Source organism: Malus domestica, chromosome 04 (assembly GCF_042453785.1).
Source record: "Malus domestica chromosome 04, GDT2T_hap1".
In the NCBI taxonomy this organism is placed as follows: Eukaryota; Viridiplantae; Streptophyta; class Magnoliopsida; order Rosales; family Rosaceae; genus Malus; species Malus domestica.
The window spans coordinates 7,213,074-7,230,976 of NC_091664.1; the positions used below are offsets into that span (position 1 = coordinate 7,213,074).

Here is a 17,903-nt window from a genome sequence, read left to right on the forward strand (position 1 = left end):
GCAAACGATTGGAGCCCACCACGGTGGAAGGCCTACGAAGAGATGTTCAAAACATCTCTCGCTTATCAACTTAATATTCGTTTGTTGAGGGAGTGGTTTTGGGCTACATCAAAATCATTTTAATCTTATTAAAAGAACTTGGGCCTATCACAACTATTGGTCCAAGTTAATATGAATTAGTAGCATATAATACTCCCACTGTTTCGTTGAAACAAGCGAGACTATATGGAACTACTAACGAACGCATTGCATCCTCATATGGACTATATAGTCATATTAGGTTTTAGGATGATTATGAACTGTTTGATTTGATCCAACACGAGCCTTGTGTTGGACCTTGGGTTTAAGGTAGATAGTTGTTGATTTTAGTTACGCGTTTAATCCAATTAAACCGTTATTTCCTATTGGGCGTTGGACCCAACTATTCCAATTTGCATACAATTAAACAAATAGGAATACATGAAATAATAAGAAGGGCTTTTGCCCTTTTACAACACAAATGATGGACTTATGTCCATTTACAACAAATTGAATTAATCAAATTACATTCAATTCTACACTACTTAACCCAAACATTCATAATGTAAAGCGGCCAATCACATAGCTCAATTATCAAGGCCTTTGGTTCATAATCACCCTTTTCTTAATCAATCACATTAACTAAGAAAACAACTTTAAACAATTGGTTTTTGGATCCATAGAATTGATTTAAATGGAACTAAATGAAATGAAAATCCAATTCTCATTAAAGAGACAAAACCATTTTGTTCTCATTTTATTTGGGCCAAAAGGAAACTATGACCACAACAATTGGGCCACAATGCAAAAACACAAACTTTTGGGGTCACTTTGAAAAAACACAAAAGTCCACAACTTCATGTAATTTCAACTAGAACCCAAAATTTTAATAATGTAAAAACATCATTAAAGGATCAAAACAATTTATCCTTTAGAGTTTTTGGGCCTTAACGTAAAAACGTAAACTTTTGGGCCAAAGTGCAAATACACAAAAGTATCAAAACTTTATGTAATTGCATAAAAGGCCCCAAAAGTACCCCACTTGTTATGGTGGCCGGCCAAGGAGTGAACAATTGAAATTTTTGAAAAAAATTTTGCAAGTTGATTTTGGTGGGTGAGGTAAAGGTGATTTGGATGGGTAGATAAGAAAACTTAAAGTCTATGACAAACATTAAAGCCATTTAATCACTTCTCACCAATAACCATCACCCATCAAATAATAAACCAAAACTTTATGAAAAACATAAATATTTTGAATCAAAACTTCAAAACTTTTTGTTCTTGGCAAGAACTTCAAGAACATTGAAGAACACTCATGAAAACTCAGAATAGCTCCATGAATGTTTTCACTAACCAAAACTCAATTTTTTCACCACTCAAAAGAGGGATAATATCCTAGGGTACTTAGAGGTTCCAAAAGTCACTTTAAAACCATTTTAACAAGACAAACATGAACCCAAAAATCACCCTTTGGATTTGGCCGAATTTCCCAACATACATGGCACCAAATTTTAGTTCCAATATTCATGCTTAAATGAAATACATCTACAACATTTGAGATGCTAAATTTTCTAGCAAAATTTATATTCAAAAGCAAGAACAAAGCTTGTAACATTTACAACATTTAAATCACAAAACATGAAAATCACAAAACCTAAAAGGATTCACCATAAATTTGTCCTAGCTAAGAACAAGTAAGAACATTTGAATACATAAGCAAACTATTAACACATTAAAGTAGGCATGCATTAAAAAACAATTCATAAAACCCATGACTTTCAAAGCCTAGTATATGGTGAACCAATAAACTCTTTAACAACATTTAAAGAGAAGGTAAGATTTAGAGTTTCTTTACCCTTGAAGCTCATCCTTGTTTACACAAGGGATTCACCCAAGTGGAGGGCCTTCAAGTCACCTCCTTGCTCCTTGGATCTTCCTTGTGATTTTCCTCCTTTTAGTGCTCATTTGCTTATTTGAGGATTTGAGGATTTGTTCTCCAAAAACACCAAAAGTTTGATGTCTCTAAGTCTCTTCACCAAGGATGTGATTGTGAAGATGAAATGGATGACTTAGAGAAGAATAGATTGCTAGCTAAAACTCCTCTAAGTGGCTGGCCTCTTAAGAGAAAATGAGAGAAAGTGTTTCACCTCATTTCACCAAGAAAAACCCTTAATGAAAATAAAGCTATAAAGTTGAATTTATACTTCATCACATGTGAGTGGCAAACTTGTAATTAATCCAAATTTGCAACCCCTCACCCTATGGCCGGCCTTACCTTGTTATTGGGCTAATTTGCCCATTTTGTTTTAGTTGTCATACAACTTAAACATAATGGGCCTTGTGGACCAAAATGCTTTTGGGCCCCAAAACCCAAAACCAACATATAAGCCCAATACGAACATTTCGTATAATTAATTAACTAATTAATTAATCTTGACCATTCTTCAATTAAACCATTTAATTGCTTATCCATTTCATTTAATTTCTTCACCAACATCCTTATTTGGTGTACGATCCATTAGGTTCCATTTAGCAAGGTAGTGGGCGATTGTTACTCTTAACGATCGATTGCGAATTGAAACCACATTTCAATTCTCCCTTAAAATTAGTGTTTGCTAATCTTTAGGGCTTCCACAAACCATGAGTGACACCTAGCAGCATATCATGGTTACCCAAGCTAAGTAGAAGTGGTTGGAGAACCTATCCAGTTACAACTACAATGCAATACGGTCCTTCTCTAACACAATACTCTTAATCACATTGTTTGAGTGATTGTTTGTTTCATGTCTACTATCCAATGTGATACTTATCTATATGATTCAATTGAATATGATTTGGAACAAACTTCCTAAGTCATATTCATATGCTTTGGCCAAAGACTTTCGAATCATATCTTAGAGTATTCTCCTTCCACCATGGAAGGTTAGAGATCCTTTGTTGTGCATTCATATGCCTACACGACTAGATAGCTTGACCCCAACAATGCCGTGGACATTCCAATGGAATGCCTTTAACATGATCAAAGATCAAGGACCTAACCATTAGACATCTATGATGCCTCAGGTCAAAGGACTACTTTGCATATTGCAACTCTCGAGTTCTTACATGACATGTATGTTCGAACTCTCTTTTGATTGTTTTTCATTGTACTTGATCACTCTTTCGAGCAACTATGTTTTTGCCTTAGTGTCCAACACTAAATGACTTGAGACTTGTCATACTCGCGCTTGAGTCGACCTAACACATACTAACCTTAGCGGATTGTCAATGCCCAATTGGCAATCCTATGGCTAGGAACGTTTTAGGAATGAACATAAGAGAAAGGTCTCGTTAATCTAACTTACTTAAATCACTTATCTCTTAGATCAAATACATTCCTTGGGTTCCCTTATTGCTTAAACACAAGATACAATAAATAGTGATTAACAATATGCTTTGCCGTTCATTAAACATGTAAAAGTTTAATACAATAAGTATTCCAAAAGCTATTACATCAAATGAGTGGCTTTGTGGGCATACTTCCAACACCCATTACATCCACTCATTACCAAACATCTATCCACTACACCAATTACATCCACTCATTACCAAACATTCACCCACTACACCCATTACATCCACTCATTACCACAACATACACCACTACCACCTTAATTAGACGGTGGTCGTCTCCCTAGCCTATAAATACATCCACCCTTCACCATAACAAGAAAGAAAAAAATCCATCCAAAACACACACATATCATCTACACAATTCTCCACTCTTTGCCGCATTCAATACAACCTTCATCCAAACACATCCATTAATCTTCACATCCATTCCTCCATACAAACAAACCTTCAAACACTTACCAACACCTTGTGCCGTAGCAAAGGAAGGGAAGGAAAGGAAAGTGCTTGGACGTGCTTGCTGTCCAACTTGGATCGTTGGAGCGTTTAGGTGTTTTCTTTCTTTTGTTTCCAATGTTTAAATTCATTTTCTTTTGTTTTGTTGTGAATATGAGTGGCTAAACCCCTCTTAGCTAGGGGTGATTTCAAAGCCATGATTATGTGTGCAATATAATTTGATAAATTCCAGTTATGAACTCTTGAATCGTGAATGCAGTTGGCTTAACTATTTGATTGATAACTTATTTGTATTTGTTAATTAAGGGTCGACACTTAATTGGCATGCATAAATCCGTTGCTAAAATATAAGGAAGTTTCACATAATCGTTACAAACTTATATTCACATGTAGTGAAGGTCGCTTATAAACGATCACGTTAAGTTCAATTCCTAGCATGAGTGACATGATGTCATAGTTGCAAGTGCTTTGTCAATGCTTATGATTTTCATTAAACGTAATGATCTTTTATTGTATCTCTATTATGATGTCATGTAGGGAACTTTAGAAGAATGTTTTGGGTTGTCGAATGATGTCATCCAATCCAATAAAATAAGGAAAATCTGAGTGTTAACTAGTGATGGCACGGTTAATTTGGAGCATTGTCGTTCATAATTCAATGAAGTAGTAACTGGAAATCGAGTTATTTGCATACATGTCATGTGTGGAGAAAAAGCTTCTAGCTATCCCATCCATCATCTTATTTCTCAAATTTGTTTTACAATCTGTATAGTTTTTCATACTTGTTTGTTTGTTTCAACTTCGTCCAAAACTCAATCCCCCTTTACTTTAGTGTGTCTAATTAGTTAGAATCTGTTTTAATTTGTGTTTTTAAATGTTTTGATTCAAGTAAAGTCAATTTTCGTCCAAAGTCATTCCTAGTGTCTAGTTTAAGTTTATTTAGTTGTTCTAAGCTGGTTTGAGTATTTTACGTTTGCTTTGAGTCTTGTGAGTATTGTTAAGTGTTTTTAAGTTTAATTTTATGTTTTTAAGTCAGTTTAGAGGTTATTAGCAAGCCCTCATAATCCCCGGTCCAGAACAATCCCTACTTATACTTGTACTACAATTGTCAAATGAGGGTTAAATTTGTGTGTTAAGATAATTTTCGCATCAAAGATCAATGGAACGATATAGAGATATGAAAAAGGATTTGAACATGGTCTTCATAGATTTCAAAAAAGCGTATGATAGGTCCCAAGAGAAATTCGTTGGAGGATTTTAGAGAAGAAATGAGTACGAGTAGCATATATCCAAATAATAAGGGATATGTATGATGGAGCAAGGATTGTAGTAAAAACTCATGAATGACAAATTGAAGGCATTCCCATAAGTAATAAGGTCACACCAAGGCCAACTTTAAGTCTTTACCTTTTTGTATTGGTAATGAATGAGTTAACAAAACATATTCAAGATGATATCATTTGGTGTGCTTTTCGCAGATGATATAATGTTGATATAAGAAACGCATGACAGAGTAAACGCAAAGCTTAACCTTTGGCAAGAAGTATTAGAATCTAAAGGTCTTCGTAGGTCAAAGACAAAGTATATGAAGTGCAAGTTCGGTGCAAATATGGGATTAAATGAGATAGGGGTTAGGAATGGAGATCATGAAATACCAAAAGGTGAACATTTTCGTTATCTTGGATCTATCTTGCAAAATAGCGAAGAATTAGATGGAGACCTCAACCATAGAATACAAGTTGAATGAATGAAGTGGAAGAATGCATCGAGTGCATCGAATGTGTTGTGCGATCGCCTATGCCATTAAAGCTCAAGGAAAATTTTTACAGGACAACAATAAGGATATCGATGCTTTATGGCACGAATATTTGGGCGGTTAAAAAGCAACACGTTCAAAAATTGAGTGTATTGGTGATGAGAATGCTTCGTTAGATCTATGTCACATGAGAAATGATATAATTAAGAAGTGGATATTTGAGGTAAAGTAGGAGTGACCACAATTGAAAATAAGATGAGAGAAAATCAGTTAAGATGGTTTGGACACATGAACTGAAGACCCACAGCGCAATGATATGGAGTACTTGGTAAAGGAAGACTTTGAAAGACTTTGAAAGAGACTATAAGAAAAGATATGGAGTACTTGGTGCAAAGCTCAGCGCAGTGATGTCATATAATTCATACAGCCGGCCTCACTTAGTGGAATATGGCTTGGTTATTGTATTTGAATAATATTTTATAGAAAACATCATTCAAATTAGAGATTGTTTGGTCCTTCAAATGATTGAATAAATAGGTGGTGTGGGCACCAAGTAACATATTCATAATAAACAAGTAACATATTTATTTAATACATTTAGATGCCCAAACATTCTCTTATTTAAATGATTTTTTAAGAACGATCTTCCGTACTTATAATTTTCAGGGAAAATAATTTCATTAAGAAAGGAAAAAATGGTAAAATACTAATTTTGAATTAAAAACATTTAAAATAAAAATAAAAACTCCAACATGAGGTAGTTACGTGTGTGGGTAGATGCTAGTTTTATTAAAACAAAAAAGGTACCTTAAAGGTGAACAAAATGATATTCAATCATAAAATCAATTGATAATACGAAGAGTAGCTCAACTACTTATAACCACATGCAATGTTACTTATTTCCCTGATGTGAGATTCATACTCCCAACACTCCTCTTTAACTATGGTGAACTTTCAAGTCTAACACGTGAACAACACAAATTGGGTGACATAGAGTGTGTGTGGTTGTTGGGTTTCACATGTCGAACAACTTACTTTGATACCAAGTTGGAAGTTGAGTTTCCAAACATATTACTGGGATAAATTTAATTTGAATAATTAAATACATAGTGGACAATTAATAAATATTATACAACGTGTTATCTTAATTATATATCTAGTTTGATGTATTTGTTAAAGCAACAAATAAAGAAGTAGAAGAGATTAATTTGAATCTCTAGTCACGTGCATGCCGCATGATTGGTATCAGGAAATGAGCGCCTTTATGGTAAAGTTGTTCAGCCATCTGAATGCCGAATCCTGAATGATACTTTTGAGTAACCAATCATAAAACGCTGCACTTCGTCGGGAAAGTTGGTTAACCTCTTTCGGCGAAAGAATCGAAAACACTTCGCTGACTGAGACTTGAGATGGATAACCAGTCGAAAGAGGAGTAAGTACTGTTTACTAAAATGAAAAAACTCCTAGACTGAGCTGATTCTATGAATCCAATGATGTTTAGCCAAACTGAATTCGTGCCAGTTTGTCAACCCAGTGATGTTTAAGAAAACTTAATTCGTGTTAACAGGTTAGCCAAGTAAATAGTGTTTTCCATAAGGGTGTGAAAGGGTTTCACGTAAAGCGTTTGTTTGTGTATTGAGTTGAAGCTCTATTCAACGTTGTGATACCCCTTGTATTTATAGAGGTGAATTTCATGATGGTCAAGTCTGCCAAAGTAAAGTTCTAATAAGTCTGTGACCCCTCGACATGCTCATGGATATCCTTGATATTATCTTATCAAACCCCTCTTTTACGGAAACTTTATCTTTGTCAAATTTCGGTCTCTTTGACTTGGACTAGGATTCTGAACCTAGTCCCATTTTGCTGTCAATCCATTTCTTATCTGATCTGCCAAAAATTTGGATCCTTAGAATAATTTGAATCTTATCAAAACCCCATATGATTCTTAACAATCCTAATTCCTCCAGAGATTGTTGAATAAGCAAATGATTTATAACCACCTCCACTGACTTGCATTTATTGCCTCGATTTATACTTGTACGCTATTCACTCGACTGACAAAAATCCCATCTAACCTGCTATACGTTGAGTTCTTATAGAGGCTTCCTAGATTTGACCGTCAAAACACCATGTCTTGATGGGCTTGCTCAAAACCCAAATCGTTAGTCATCATGTTAGGTTGGACAATGCTAAAAACCCAAACCTTCAATGTAGGTAGGCAAATAAAAAGGCTTCAAATGTTTAAGATGGTGGCCGAAGTGTGAGGAAAAACCTCAAACATAACGGCTTTTATCTTTTTTTTCTCAATTGACCATCTCAACGAAATCCACATGTTCCATGTTTTCCATCACCATCCAGAAAATTTAGCTGATTGGCCACCAATTGGAACTCAGGGGAAACAACGTGTACAATTGTTTAGGCCTAAATATTTGTTTGGGCCAAGATTTATTCTCGGCCCGGAAGGCCTTACGAAAAGGTTACCGTAGATCGTTTAGTTCATGGGCTTCCTAACCTAGGTTGGTTAAGTCATTCTGCGAGACGAGTAACTGAATCCTGGAGCAATAAGGAGTCTTGGCAAGATATGGATATTGATAACCCGGAAGTGAATCCGGCTTGATAAAGGACTAGGTTCAAAGTCATAGTGAAAATAGGACTGGTCGAGATGGTGTTTGATTAGAAGAAGAAATCCTAATCCGACTAGGGGTTTTAACTCGATCTAGAAAGTACCTGATGCTATAAATAGAGGAGGCTGTGCATCGTTCAAAACCCCCTTCATATCAACACACAACTGCCCTGCGCAAATTTTCTCAACAACCTTGAGACTTTTCCTTTTCTTTTTTCGCTGACACACCTTCAGCTTGGATAAACAGCACTGTGAAGACAACTGGTGATATCTTCAGTCGGCATAGATAGCACTGTCACCGTAGAACTAGCCAGTCTCGCGGCATCTTCAGTCGGCATAGATAGCACTATGTCGAGGGTGACTGGTTATCTATCTAAGTCTCGGTCAAAAAGGATTCCCGAATCCTTATTGGTCGAGGTCATCTCATTAGCCTTCTCGACGAAGTGAGGTGTTACAGTTTATTAGGCTCAGCATATTGCACGCCAAGCTAGTTTATGATTGGATACTCTCAAGTAGGATTTAGAGTTCGGCATTCCGACAGTCGAATCACGTTTATTGTTAAGACATATATCCGCTTTGAGTATTTGTGCCCTTATACTTTGATGTCGATTCAGCGTGAATTTACTCTTACGAATACCATCACTGTGACCAAATTCGACGATGACGATTTGTGAACTTCGTAAGAATAGTAGCCTTGTCTTCAGGTTCGAGAACCCAAGAGGCCGAGATATGTTCCTTCCTCGGTCGCAATCGCAAGACGCAGAAGTCGGCCACGCACTCAACACAACATCGACATATTTATACTCCTTGACCGACGAGTTGGCATGCCCTGCATTCAACCGAAGAACGTAGTTAGCTCATAGATTACTCGGCCTGCGCGCCACGTAGGCTTGGTAGTTTTTAAGGTCAACATTTTGGCACGCCTAGTGGGACCTAGTGCTAAACTACGAAGTTCATGCCAATTGAAACGCGATCGGTTAAAAAGAAAACAACTATGGGAAAATCAACAACCGATTTGCCAATTCAGAACATAGGACAAAGTGTATCACAGGCACAAAATCCCCTTAGTGCCGTGACACCTGAGTCCACAAGCGCGACTCACCGAGAAAAGAAAGTTGGTCTTGGCGGTCAGCTTTGCAGTCTAGAAATCCCTAACAAAAACACATGTGCTCTCAATGAAGGGATAGTGGAGGACTGTGATGAGGATGGTGGTGAAGGCTCTGATCCACCAAAAAGATCGTTTCTTCGAAAATGACTTGACGAACAGTCTAGGGCGGTTGAACAGACGTTTAGTCGAGGAATCGATAAACTGCACGACGTGATACGCAGTAACAATGAGGTACAAAACAGATTGCTTGAAATACTGGTTAGCAAAGTTTGCGACGACAGGTTATTCGATCTTTCTCGACAATTGCCACCAAGGAATAATCTATTGCCAATAGTACAGGCCGAGCAAATTCCTACTCGGCTCAAGCCAATTGACTTAGAAAAAAAAAAGGATTGAGTAGCAGGACAGATGGACCCGACCAGAGAGTGGAAGTAACTTTTGTCGATATAACCGAGGTCTAGCGGATGATTGATTCGGCCATGAAAAAGGGGCCAAAGTTCCCTAAATTCATCCATCCATATCCAGCTTACGTGGAACGGTTCTAATATCCTAAAGGTTTCAAAATTCCAGATTTTAGTCTTTTCGCTGGAGAATCATTTTTATCCTCGTTTGAACATGTGGCTCGTTTCACATCGCAATGCGGAGATGTCAACAGTGATTTTCACAAGTTGCGGCTGTTTAACTTTTCATTAATAGGTTCAGGATTTGCTTGGTACATCAACCTTCCACCTAATTCCATCCAAAGCTGGGAGGAATTGGTCGAGAGATTTCACGAGCAATTTTATCGGCCAAGGATAGAAACGTCAGTTTCTTCGTTGGCAAGAATGGCTCAAGCATCTAATGAGTCACCAATGGATTATCTTACCAAATTTAAATCAGCCAGAAATTGGTGTCGAGTACCTCTCCCTAAAGTCGAGTTTGTTAGACTTGCTTTGAACGGACTCGATGTAGAATACAAAAAGAAATTTGGGGGCAAACTTTTGGGATATGTATGAATTAGCCCAGCATGTCAGCAATATGACTATTTGCTCCGAAAAGAGAAGATGTCGAAATCCCCATCTCGAGGGACGATTTACAAACACCCTACGATCAATTACGCGTCGATCGAAGGTGAGGAATCTCCGTACGTCAGCGTGGACGCGGCCAAGATAGTAATAGATAAACCATACGTGTGCAAGGCATTGACTCAAATTAATTTCAAAGAGATCAAAACCCGCTCGACCACTGAAGAAACAGCAAAAACATCAAAAGTTTATACCTTTGATATCACAAAGGCCGAAGCAATTTTTAATCAATTGCTGTTAGCGAAGATCATTAAACTTCGGCCAGGGCATAATATTCCCAAGGCCGAAGAACTTAAAGGAAGGACATATTGCAAATACCATAACTCGACAAAGCATGCAACAAACAATTGTGTCATATTTCGTGATGATATCCAAAGCTGGATTGACAAAGGCAAGTTAAAGTTTCCTGAAAAACGCATGACGGTTGATACGAATCCATTCCCTTCAGCAACAGTCGGCATGATAGACGCCTGTTTGCCCAAGAGCAAAGGAAAAGAGAAGGTCGAATTTGCCCCAATACAACACATCTGAAAGCAAAGCTCCCAGCCTCGACTCAAGATGGACCTATTTTCCAACGTGCCACCTACCAAGCTCTCAGGACCGGCCATAGTTGAACCAATGTCAAACTACAATGACGAAGAAAATGGCGGGCCAATAGTACCACATATCCTAAAGAAAGGTTCCCAACCTCGACTCAAGATCGACTTGTTTTCTAATGCACCACCTACCAAACTCTCATGACCTGCCATAGTCGAGTCCATGTCAGACTCCAACGAAGATGGAAATAGCGGGCCGATAGTTCTATCTAGCAATTGTAAGGAACACGTTGTATTAACCGAGCCTAAGAGGAAACTGCCTTTGATGCAGATGCCGACATCACAACACCAATCAGCGATTAAGAAAGAGGCCGAAAGCCAACTGCCCACATTACCTTTGAAAGAACCACTAATCAAAGTTTGGAGGAATCTGCACCCTCCATTCCTCGGAGAATCATTAGAATATATGAAAGAATTTCACAAGAAATATTCCACCAACGACTTGTATGGGTTGCCCAATGCCTGCCAAGATACTCTTGACTTGGCATTAACTTACCTCGATGTTGAGCAGATCATCCAAAAAACCACTGATCCAGCAATAAAAGCTAGCTTCCAGCATATTTGAGAGGCTAGGGTTCTCGACTTCGAGGTTGACCCATACACGGATATTGACACAGCCGAACTCATTTTTTCTCTTGAAGATCTTCAACAATTTCGATATCACTTCGGTTTAACGGCCGAAGATCTTTAACACCATCTCCTTGTTCGGTTTAACGGTCGATGAGATAGAGCGGGTGGCACGTTTGGACACCAAGAATGCCCCGATCACCTATGAGGAACGAGCTCGCAAAATACGGTAGGAGCAAAGTCTGACACCAGATGCATGCAAGCCCGAAGACGACAGTCAACAGGATAGCGTCAAATTGTGTGGCACAAGCGCCTAAATATATTGAGACACATAGCGAGCCGATCGCGAATGCTCCAACACACGATGATATAGTCCTCACCACTCCGGAAGATGATGACCAAGATCCAATGGGCCCTCAAGTCCTTGAAAATATGGAAATCAACATGGTCCATGTTCTTCCTGCCGAATTTCAGCTGACTACACACCAACCAAGTCCCTTGGACGGTGATGTGGTCGCCGAGGAGGCAACACAAGTTGATTTCGTCACTACTACTGAAGATGAGTCAACTAACGTCGACGATAAACTTAAAACAGCTTTGGACATTTTGTTTCCCCATTCTTCCTTGACTAATCTTCAACATTTAAAACTGTTGTATGTCACGCCCCATATTGAAGGCTACCTAATCTCCAAGATTTTCGTCGATTGCAGAGCAACAGTCAATATCATGCCTGTATCCATCATGAAAGTAATACGACGATCCACCGACGAACTCATTCCTTTAGGAATAACCATGAGTAGCTTTGTCGATGACAAGTCTCAGACCAAAGAAGTACTCCCTCTAGGGGTAAACATCATAGGTCGCAATCACATTACCGCATTTTTTATCGTCGACTCCATGATCGAATATAATGCTTTGCTCGGTAGGGATTTGATTCATCAAATGAATTGCATTCCTTCTTCTTTATACCAAGTCCTTATTTTTTAGGATGGTAAATTGGTCGTGGTCCACTCAGCTGATTCAGGCCCGCTATTATGATTATCACGTCGGCTATATTACCTTACAAGGTTTTAATGAAGATGGACGGCTGACTCGGATCTCAGTCCAGAAAGCCATCGAGGTAGGCGTCCAGATTGTCCACCAGGATTCGGCGAGACTCGGTTTGGCCAATTTACTCCCCACTACTGATGATTAACATCAAAAGCAAGAGGCGTTGGGCCGCGGTTTCATCCACGATGGAACGCCTGCTGTCACATTGGGATGCTATTTCCAAGCACCCGCATTCGGGCATCAACTTAATTGAATTTTTGGCCGAAGAGGATAACGGCCCGGTACTATCGTTGGATAAAGTTCAGGCCGTACCGACCGAGCTCGACAACAGCTGACCCCAAGTTAAGGATCCTCTAGAGGAAATAAGCGTTGGAATGGTCGATGATCCTCCGTCGCTATTTATTAGTGCGTTATTACCCCATGCCATAAAAGTTGAACTCCATTAATTGCTTCATGAGTTTAAAGACTGTTTTGCTTGGAGTTATCATGAGATGCCGGGTCTCGACCGGACCCTTGTCGAACATGAATTACGTATCAAACCTGGTTGCAAGCCCGTTCAACAACCTCCTCACCGATTCTCAATCGAAGTACAACTCGGCATAAAGGATGAAATTGTTCGACTGTTAAATGCCGGGTTTATCCGAACCACTCGATACGTCGAATGGTTGGCAAATATCGTACTAGTGCTAAAAAAAAATGGGGCCCTACGCATTTGCATTGAATTTTGTAATTTGAATATGGTAACACCAAAGGATGCATATCCCATGCCAATTTCAGATTTGCTAATCGACGTCGCGGCTAATGATGACATGCTGTCATTCATGGATGGACATGCCGGTTATAACCAGATATTTATTATCGAGGCCGATGTTCATAAAACTGCTTTCCGCTGCTCGGGGGCACTTGGAACCTACGAGTGGGTAGTCATGCCATTCGGTCTAAAAAACACTCGTGCTACATATCAACACGTGATGAATACCATTTTTCATGACCTGATCGGCACTACCATAGAAGTACATATTGATGACGTCGTGGTCAAATCAAAACGTCACCGAACGCATATTGATGATCTTCGGCAAGCTTTCCTTCTCATGCGACAACACAACCTTAAGATGAACCCAGCCAAATGCGCCTTTAACGTGTCGGCCGGTAATTTCTTAGGTTTTCTTGTCCACCATCGCGGCATCGAGGTCGACACATACAAAGCTCATGCCATTATTGATGCCCCACCACCAACGACCAAAAAATAACTCCAGTTCTTGCTCGGGAAAATAAATTTTCTTCGTCGATTCATAGCTAATTCCGCTGGCAAAATGACGGCATTCTCTACGTTTTTGAAACTTAAGGGCTCAAACAAGTTTGAATGGTGTGAAGACCATCGAGCGGCTTTTACCCAAATCAAGGTTGCTCTTGTGACTCCGCATGTCCTCGTACTTCCTCGACGCGATAAACCCCTTAAGCTTTACATTTCAGCGGCCGAAAAATCCATCAGTTGCCTTCTCGCATAAGATACTGATGCTGGGTGAGAACAAGCTATTTTCTATCTCAGCCAACACCTCAATCCTCCAGAGATCAATTATTCACCAGTTGAGAAGCTTTGCTTGGCTTTGTTCTTCACTGCATCAAAACTCCGACATTATATGCTCACATCCGTTACACAGGTCATCGCCCAGACAAATGTTATTCGATATATGCTTACTCGGCCAATAGTCAAAGGCTAAATCAGAAAATGGACACTGGCATTATCGGAGTTTAGTTTGCAGTACGTCCCATAAAAAGCCGTCAAAGGACAAGCGCTTGTTGATTTCTTAGCCCACCATCATTCTCTATATGGGTTCGGGGGCAACGATGTTGAAATCGAAATGATGGAAGCACGTGACAATTATTGGATGATGTATTTCGATGGTTCCAGCACGTCAACATTGGTCGGTGTAGGGATCGTACTCCAGTCTCCACACCAACACCGTTGGTTCTTTTCCCTCAAGTTGGATTTCGATTGTACCAACAATCAGGCCGAGTATGAAACCCTTGTTATCGACCTTAGCATACTTCATGATTTGCATGCTGCTCGTGTCCTCGTCTTCGGTGATTCGGAGCTTGTGATTAACCAACTTAATGGAACTTTTCGGTGCATGAGTTGCACTCTGGCGCCCTATCACATGGTGGCCAGTTACTTGGCAGAGTCATTCGATGGTATCACGTTCAACCATATTTCCTGTGGACGGAACATCGTCGCAGACGAACTCGCTCGGATAGCCTTTGGAGCACAACTAATGGAGGGTAGGAGTGGACCAATGATACCCATTTTACGGCACTCGTATCCGTCTTTGGTTAATTAACAAATCCTTCAGCGAGACCAAGTCATCCGTACACGGGTAATGTCCTTACTTTCGTTGTTGGAACGGGAGGATCCTGTAGATGTTTGCGTGGTCGAGACGCTACCAAATGATTGAAGAAGGCCAATTATGCAATACCTTGATAATCCCGGAGGTAAACATGACAAAAAGACAAAGGTCCATGCCCCAAACTATATCTCATACCAAAATGAGTTGTATTGAAAAGGCGATGACGGTTTATTACTGTTATGCCTCAGCCCGTAAGAAGCCGCCCAAGCAATCACAGAGGTACATGAAGGAATTTGTGGAGCCCATCAATCAGGACGCAAGATGCGTTGGCTACTTCGCCGACACAATTACTTTTTGCCAAGCATATTGAAAGATTGTATCGAGTATGCACGAAGATGCGTCCAGTGTCAAATTCATGGACCCATCCAAAGGCCCCGGTCGAATTATTTCATTCGGTCACCAAACCTTGGTCGTTCAAAGGATGGGTAATGGACGTGATCGGTAAAATCACACCATCCTCTGGAGCAACGAAACATGCATGGATACTCGTGGCAACGGATTATTTCACTAAGTCGATCGAAGCAAAATCATACTCCGAATTAACATCCAAAGAGATTTACGATTTTATGGAGGAACATATTGTGACCAGGTTCGGTGTTCCAGAAACGATCATAACTGATAATGGCACAGTCTTCACAGCTGAAAGGTTCAAAGAATATACGGCGAGCTTAAAAGTTTGGCATTAAAAACCCCAGGTTTGGCAAATGGTCACTGAATTAGGAAGGACCGTTCGTCCATAAAGTTCTCGGTAAGGGGGCATACCATCTTAGAAATCGAACCGGTGTTATTCACAGGTTGCCAATTAATGGAAAGTTCTTAAAGAAATATTACCCAGTCATATGGGAGATGCAACAATAAAAACTCGTTTCATTAATAAGCTGGTTTACAGTCAAATCATTTTAGGGTGATGAAGGAAGAAGAGTTCCAAGAAGGGCCTTCAGCTCCAGCCACCGCACCTCGCCCATTATGACCTCGGCCTGCCGGTTCTTCTTGTCCATCTTTAGCTGCTCGACTCGCTTCGCGTTCACCGCATACTCGGTTAAACAATCTTTGCCGCCCAACTCGAAGTTCTTCGCAAGCTCAGAAGTAATAACTGACCTTCGTTTTGCCAATTCGGCCATTTGACAGTCGAGGTCGGCCAAGGCTTCCCCTTTCGCCTTTAAAGCATCGATCTTCAGACAAAGAGTGTCTTGGACGGCCATGGCAGCTTTCAAATCATTATCAGCCCGAAGAGCGTTCTTGAGGACACTAAAGGATTCCCGAACTCGCTCCAAGATGGACGACGCCTGAATGATAGCCTCGGTGCTCATTTGACCATCTACTCCGAGGTCGTTTAGGCATGCACCCAACAAATCAAGACCTTTACGCTCAAGGACTTGTGACGCTGAGAGAGACAAAACTTTTTACGGCCGAACCAGAGCAGCTGAATCGACAGGTTCAGTTGTAGTAGCCGAAAGGCCAGCCGCTCTAGAAGTGCTTGACAAGAGAGCTTTAAACTCGACTTCCCATAAAGGCTGCACACACAAAAATCAGTTTAAGCACAAGGAAATCACGAAAGAATATAGCAATAAGGTTTTTGTTTTAAACCTGCCGAGAGGAGACTTCAGCCATGTATTCTGGTTTGTTGCTCGAACCTAAAGAACTTAATGGCCGAGCCCAGTGTCTTAGACTGGTTCTCAATTCACACAGCCGATGGAGGTTATCTAAGTTCGATGGCCACTGCGGCGGCCAAGAAATATAGATAACACCTTTCGGCGCGTAGAAATTTCGATGAAAAGAATGGGTAGGCACTTGACATTTGGTATCTTCCTAGTTTAGAGTTCTAAGGTAGAAAAGTAACCAAAGAAAAGCGGTAGGGGTACTTACGAAGGTCGAAATGGCTTCTTGGGGAGGAATGTTGAGGTCATGATCCTGCAGATGAACGGGTGTTTCAGCCGTCGCTTCTGGCTCTACAGCAGGTCGTTTGCCACGATCGACCGCAGAAAGGCCGACTTCGACAACCGCCTCAAGCATAGGGGGATGTGGATTACGTGGTTAAAGGCGACTCGTCAGGGGAATCTCATCACTCCCGTCGCTCTCTTCTAGAACGACTGTCGTGTGTTTTGGATTTTCAGGGAGATTTTCTCGACCAAAGGAGTCGTCCCTTCCAAGACAAGCGCATCAGCTGGCCCCGAAGCTGTAGACGCCTTGACCAGTGGAGCAACAACTGGTCCAAAGACTTGAGAAACAGGCCGTACATGGGTGGTTTCTTTGGTCAGAATTGGCCGTTTCTCTCTCAAAGCTTGGACGACAGGGGTAGAAGGGGAAACACTAGGAGTCGTCGCTCCCGTAGTTTGACTAGAGATAACATGAATCTCTCTTTCTCCTTTCCTCGCCAGCTTCTTGACCCGTTTTACTGGTTGAAGGGGTTCGACGATCGTCTCGGCCTCTTGATGAGGCCGTTTGCTCAGCAAGGCCTACGCGGTAGTCTTAGCCTTTTTGGAGATGGTTGATTTTTTCCAAGCTGCAGCCGCAGCGACCATTTTTGCCTTTTTCAGTGACCGACTACCTGAGAAAGAAAAAACAAATTAGTAGAGTTCAAAGTCGAAGGAAGAATGTAGAAATAGACTGTTACCTTGAGATTGGGGGGCAAAAGCCTTATTGGGTCGACCGCCGAACATCTTGTTCAGGAAGTCTTCGACCGAAGCACCAAAAAAAAAATTTGGGTATACTCTTCCCACCAATCACCGAAAGTGTCAGTGCTAAGGGATTCTGGAACGGTTGGTCGAAGGTGGAATTTTGGCACCGTTCTTGAAACTCCTTTTTGGCATCCTTACACTCTTTCTCTGAAGAGCCAGATAGGGGTCCTCGGATCAGCAAGGAGCGAAAGG

General features: G+C 40.5%; 1 protein-coding gene across 1 annotated transcript; it reads left to right on the forward strand.

Annotated features, from left to right (window-relative positions):
* The first annotated feature begins 14,493 nt into the window (after window positions 1-14,493).
* On the forward strand, window positions 14,494-14,967 carry LOC139194959 (uncharacterized). Its single transcript, XM_070820122.1, has one exon. It carries the CDS (start codon window positions 14,494-14,496, stop codon window positions 14,965-14,967), a length of 474 nt encoding a protein of 157 aa, XP_070676223.1.
* Window positions 14,968-17,903: the final 2,936 nt, after the last annotated feature.

Coding starts and splice junctions, on each gene's coding strand:
- LOC139194959 (XM_070820122.1), top strand. CDS start 14,494: ATGGAAGCACGTGACAATTATTGGATGATGTATTTCGATGGTTCCAGC.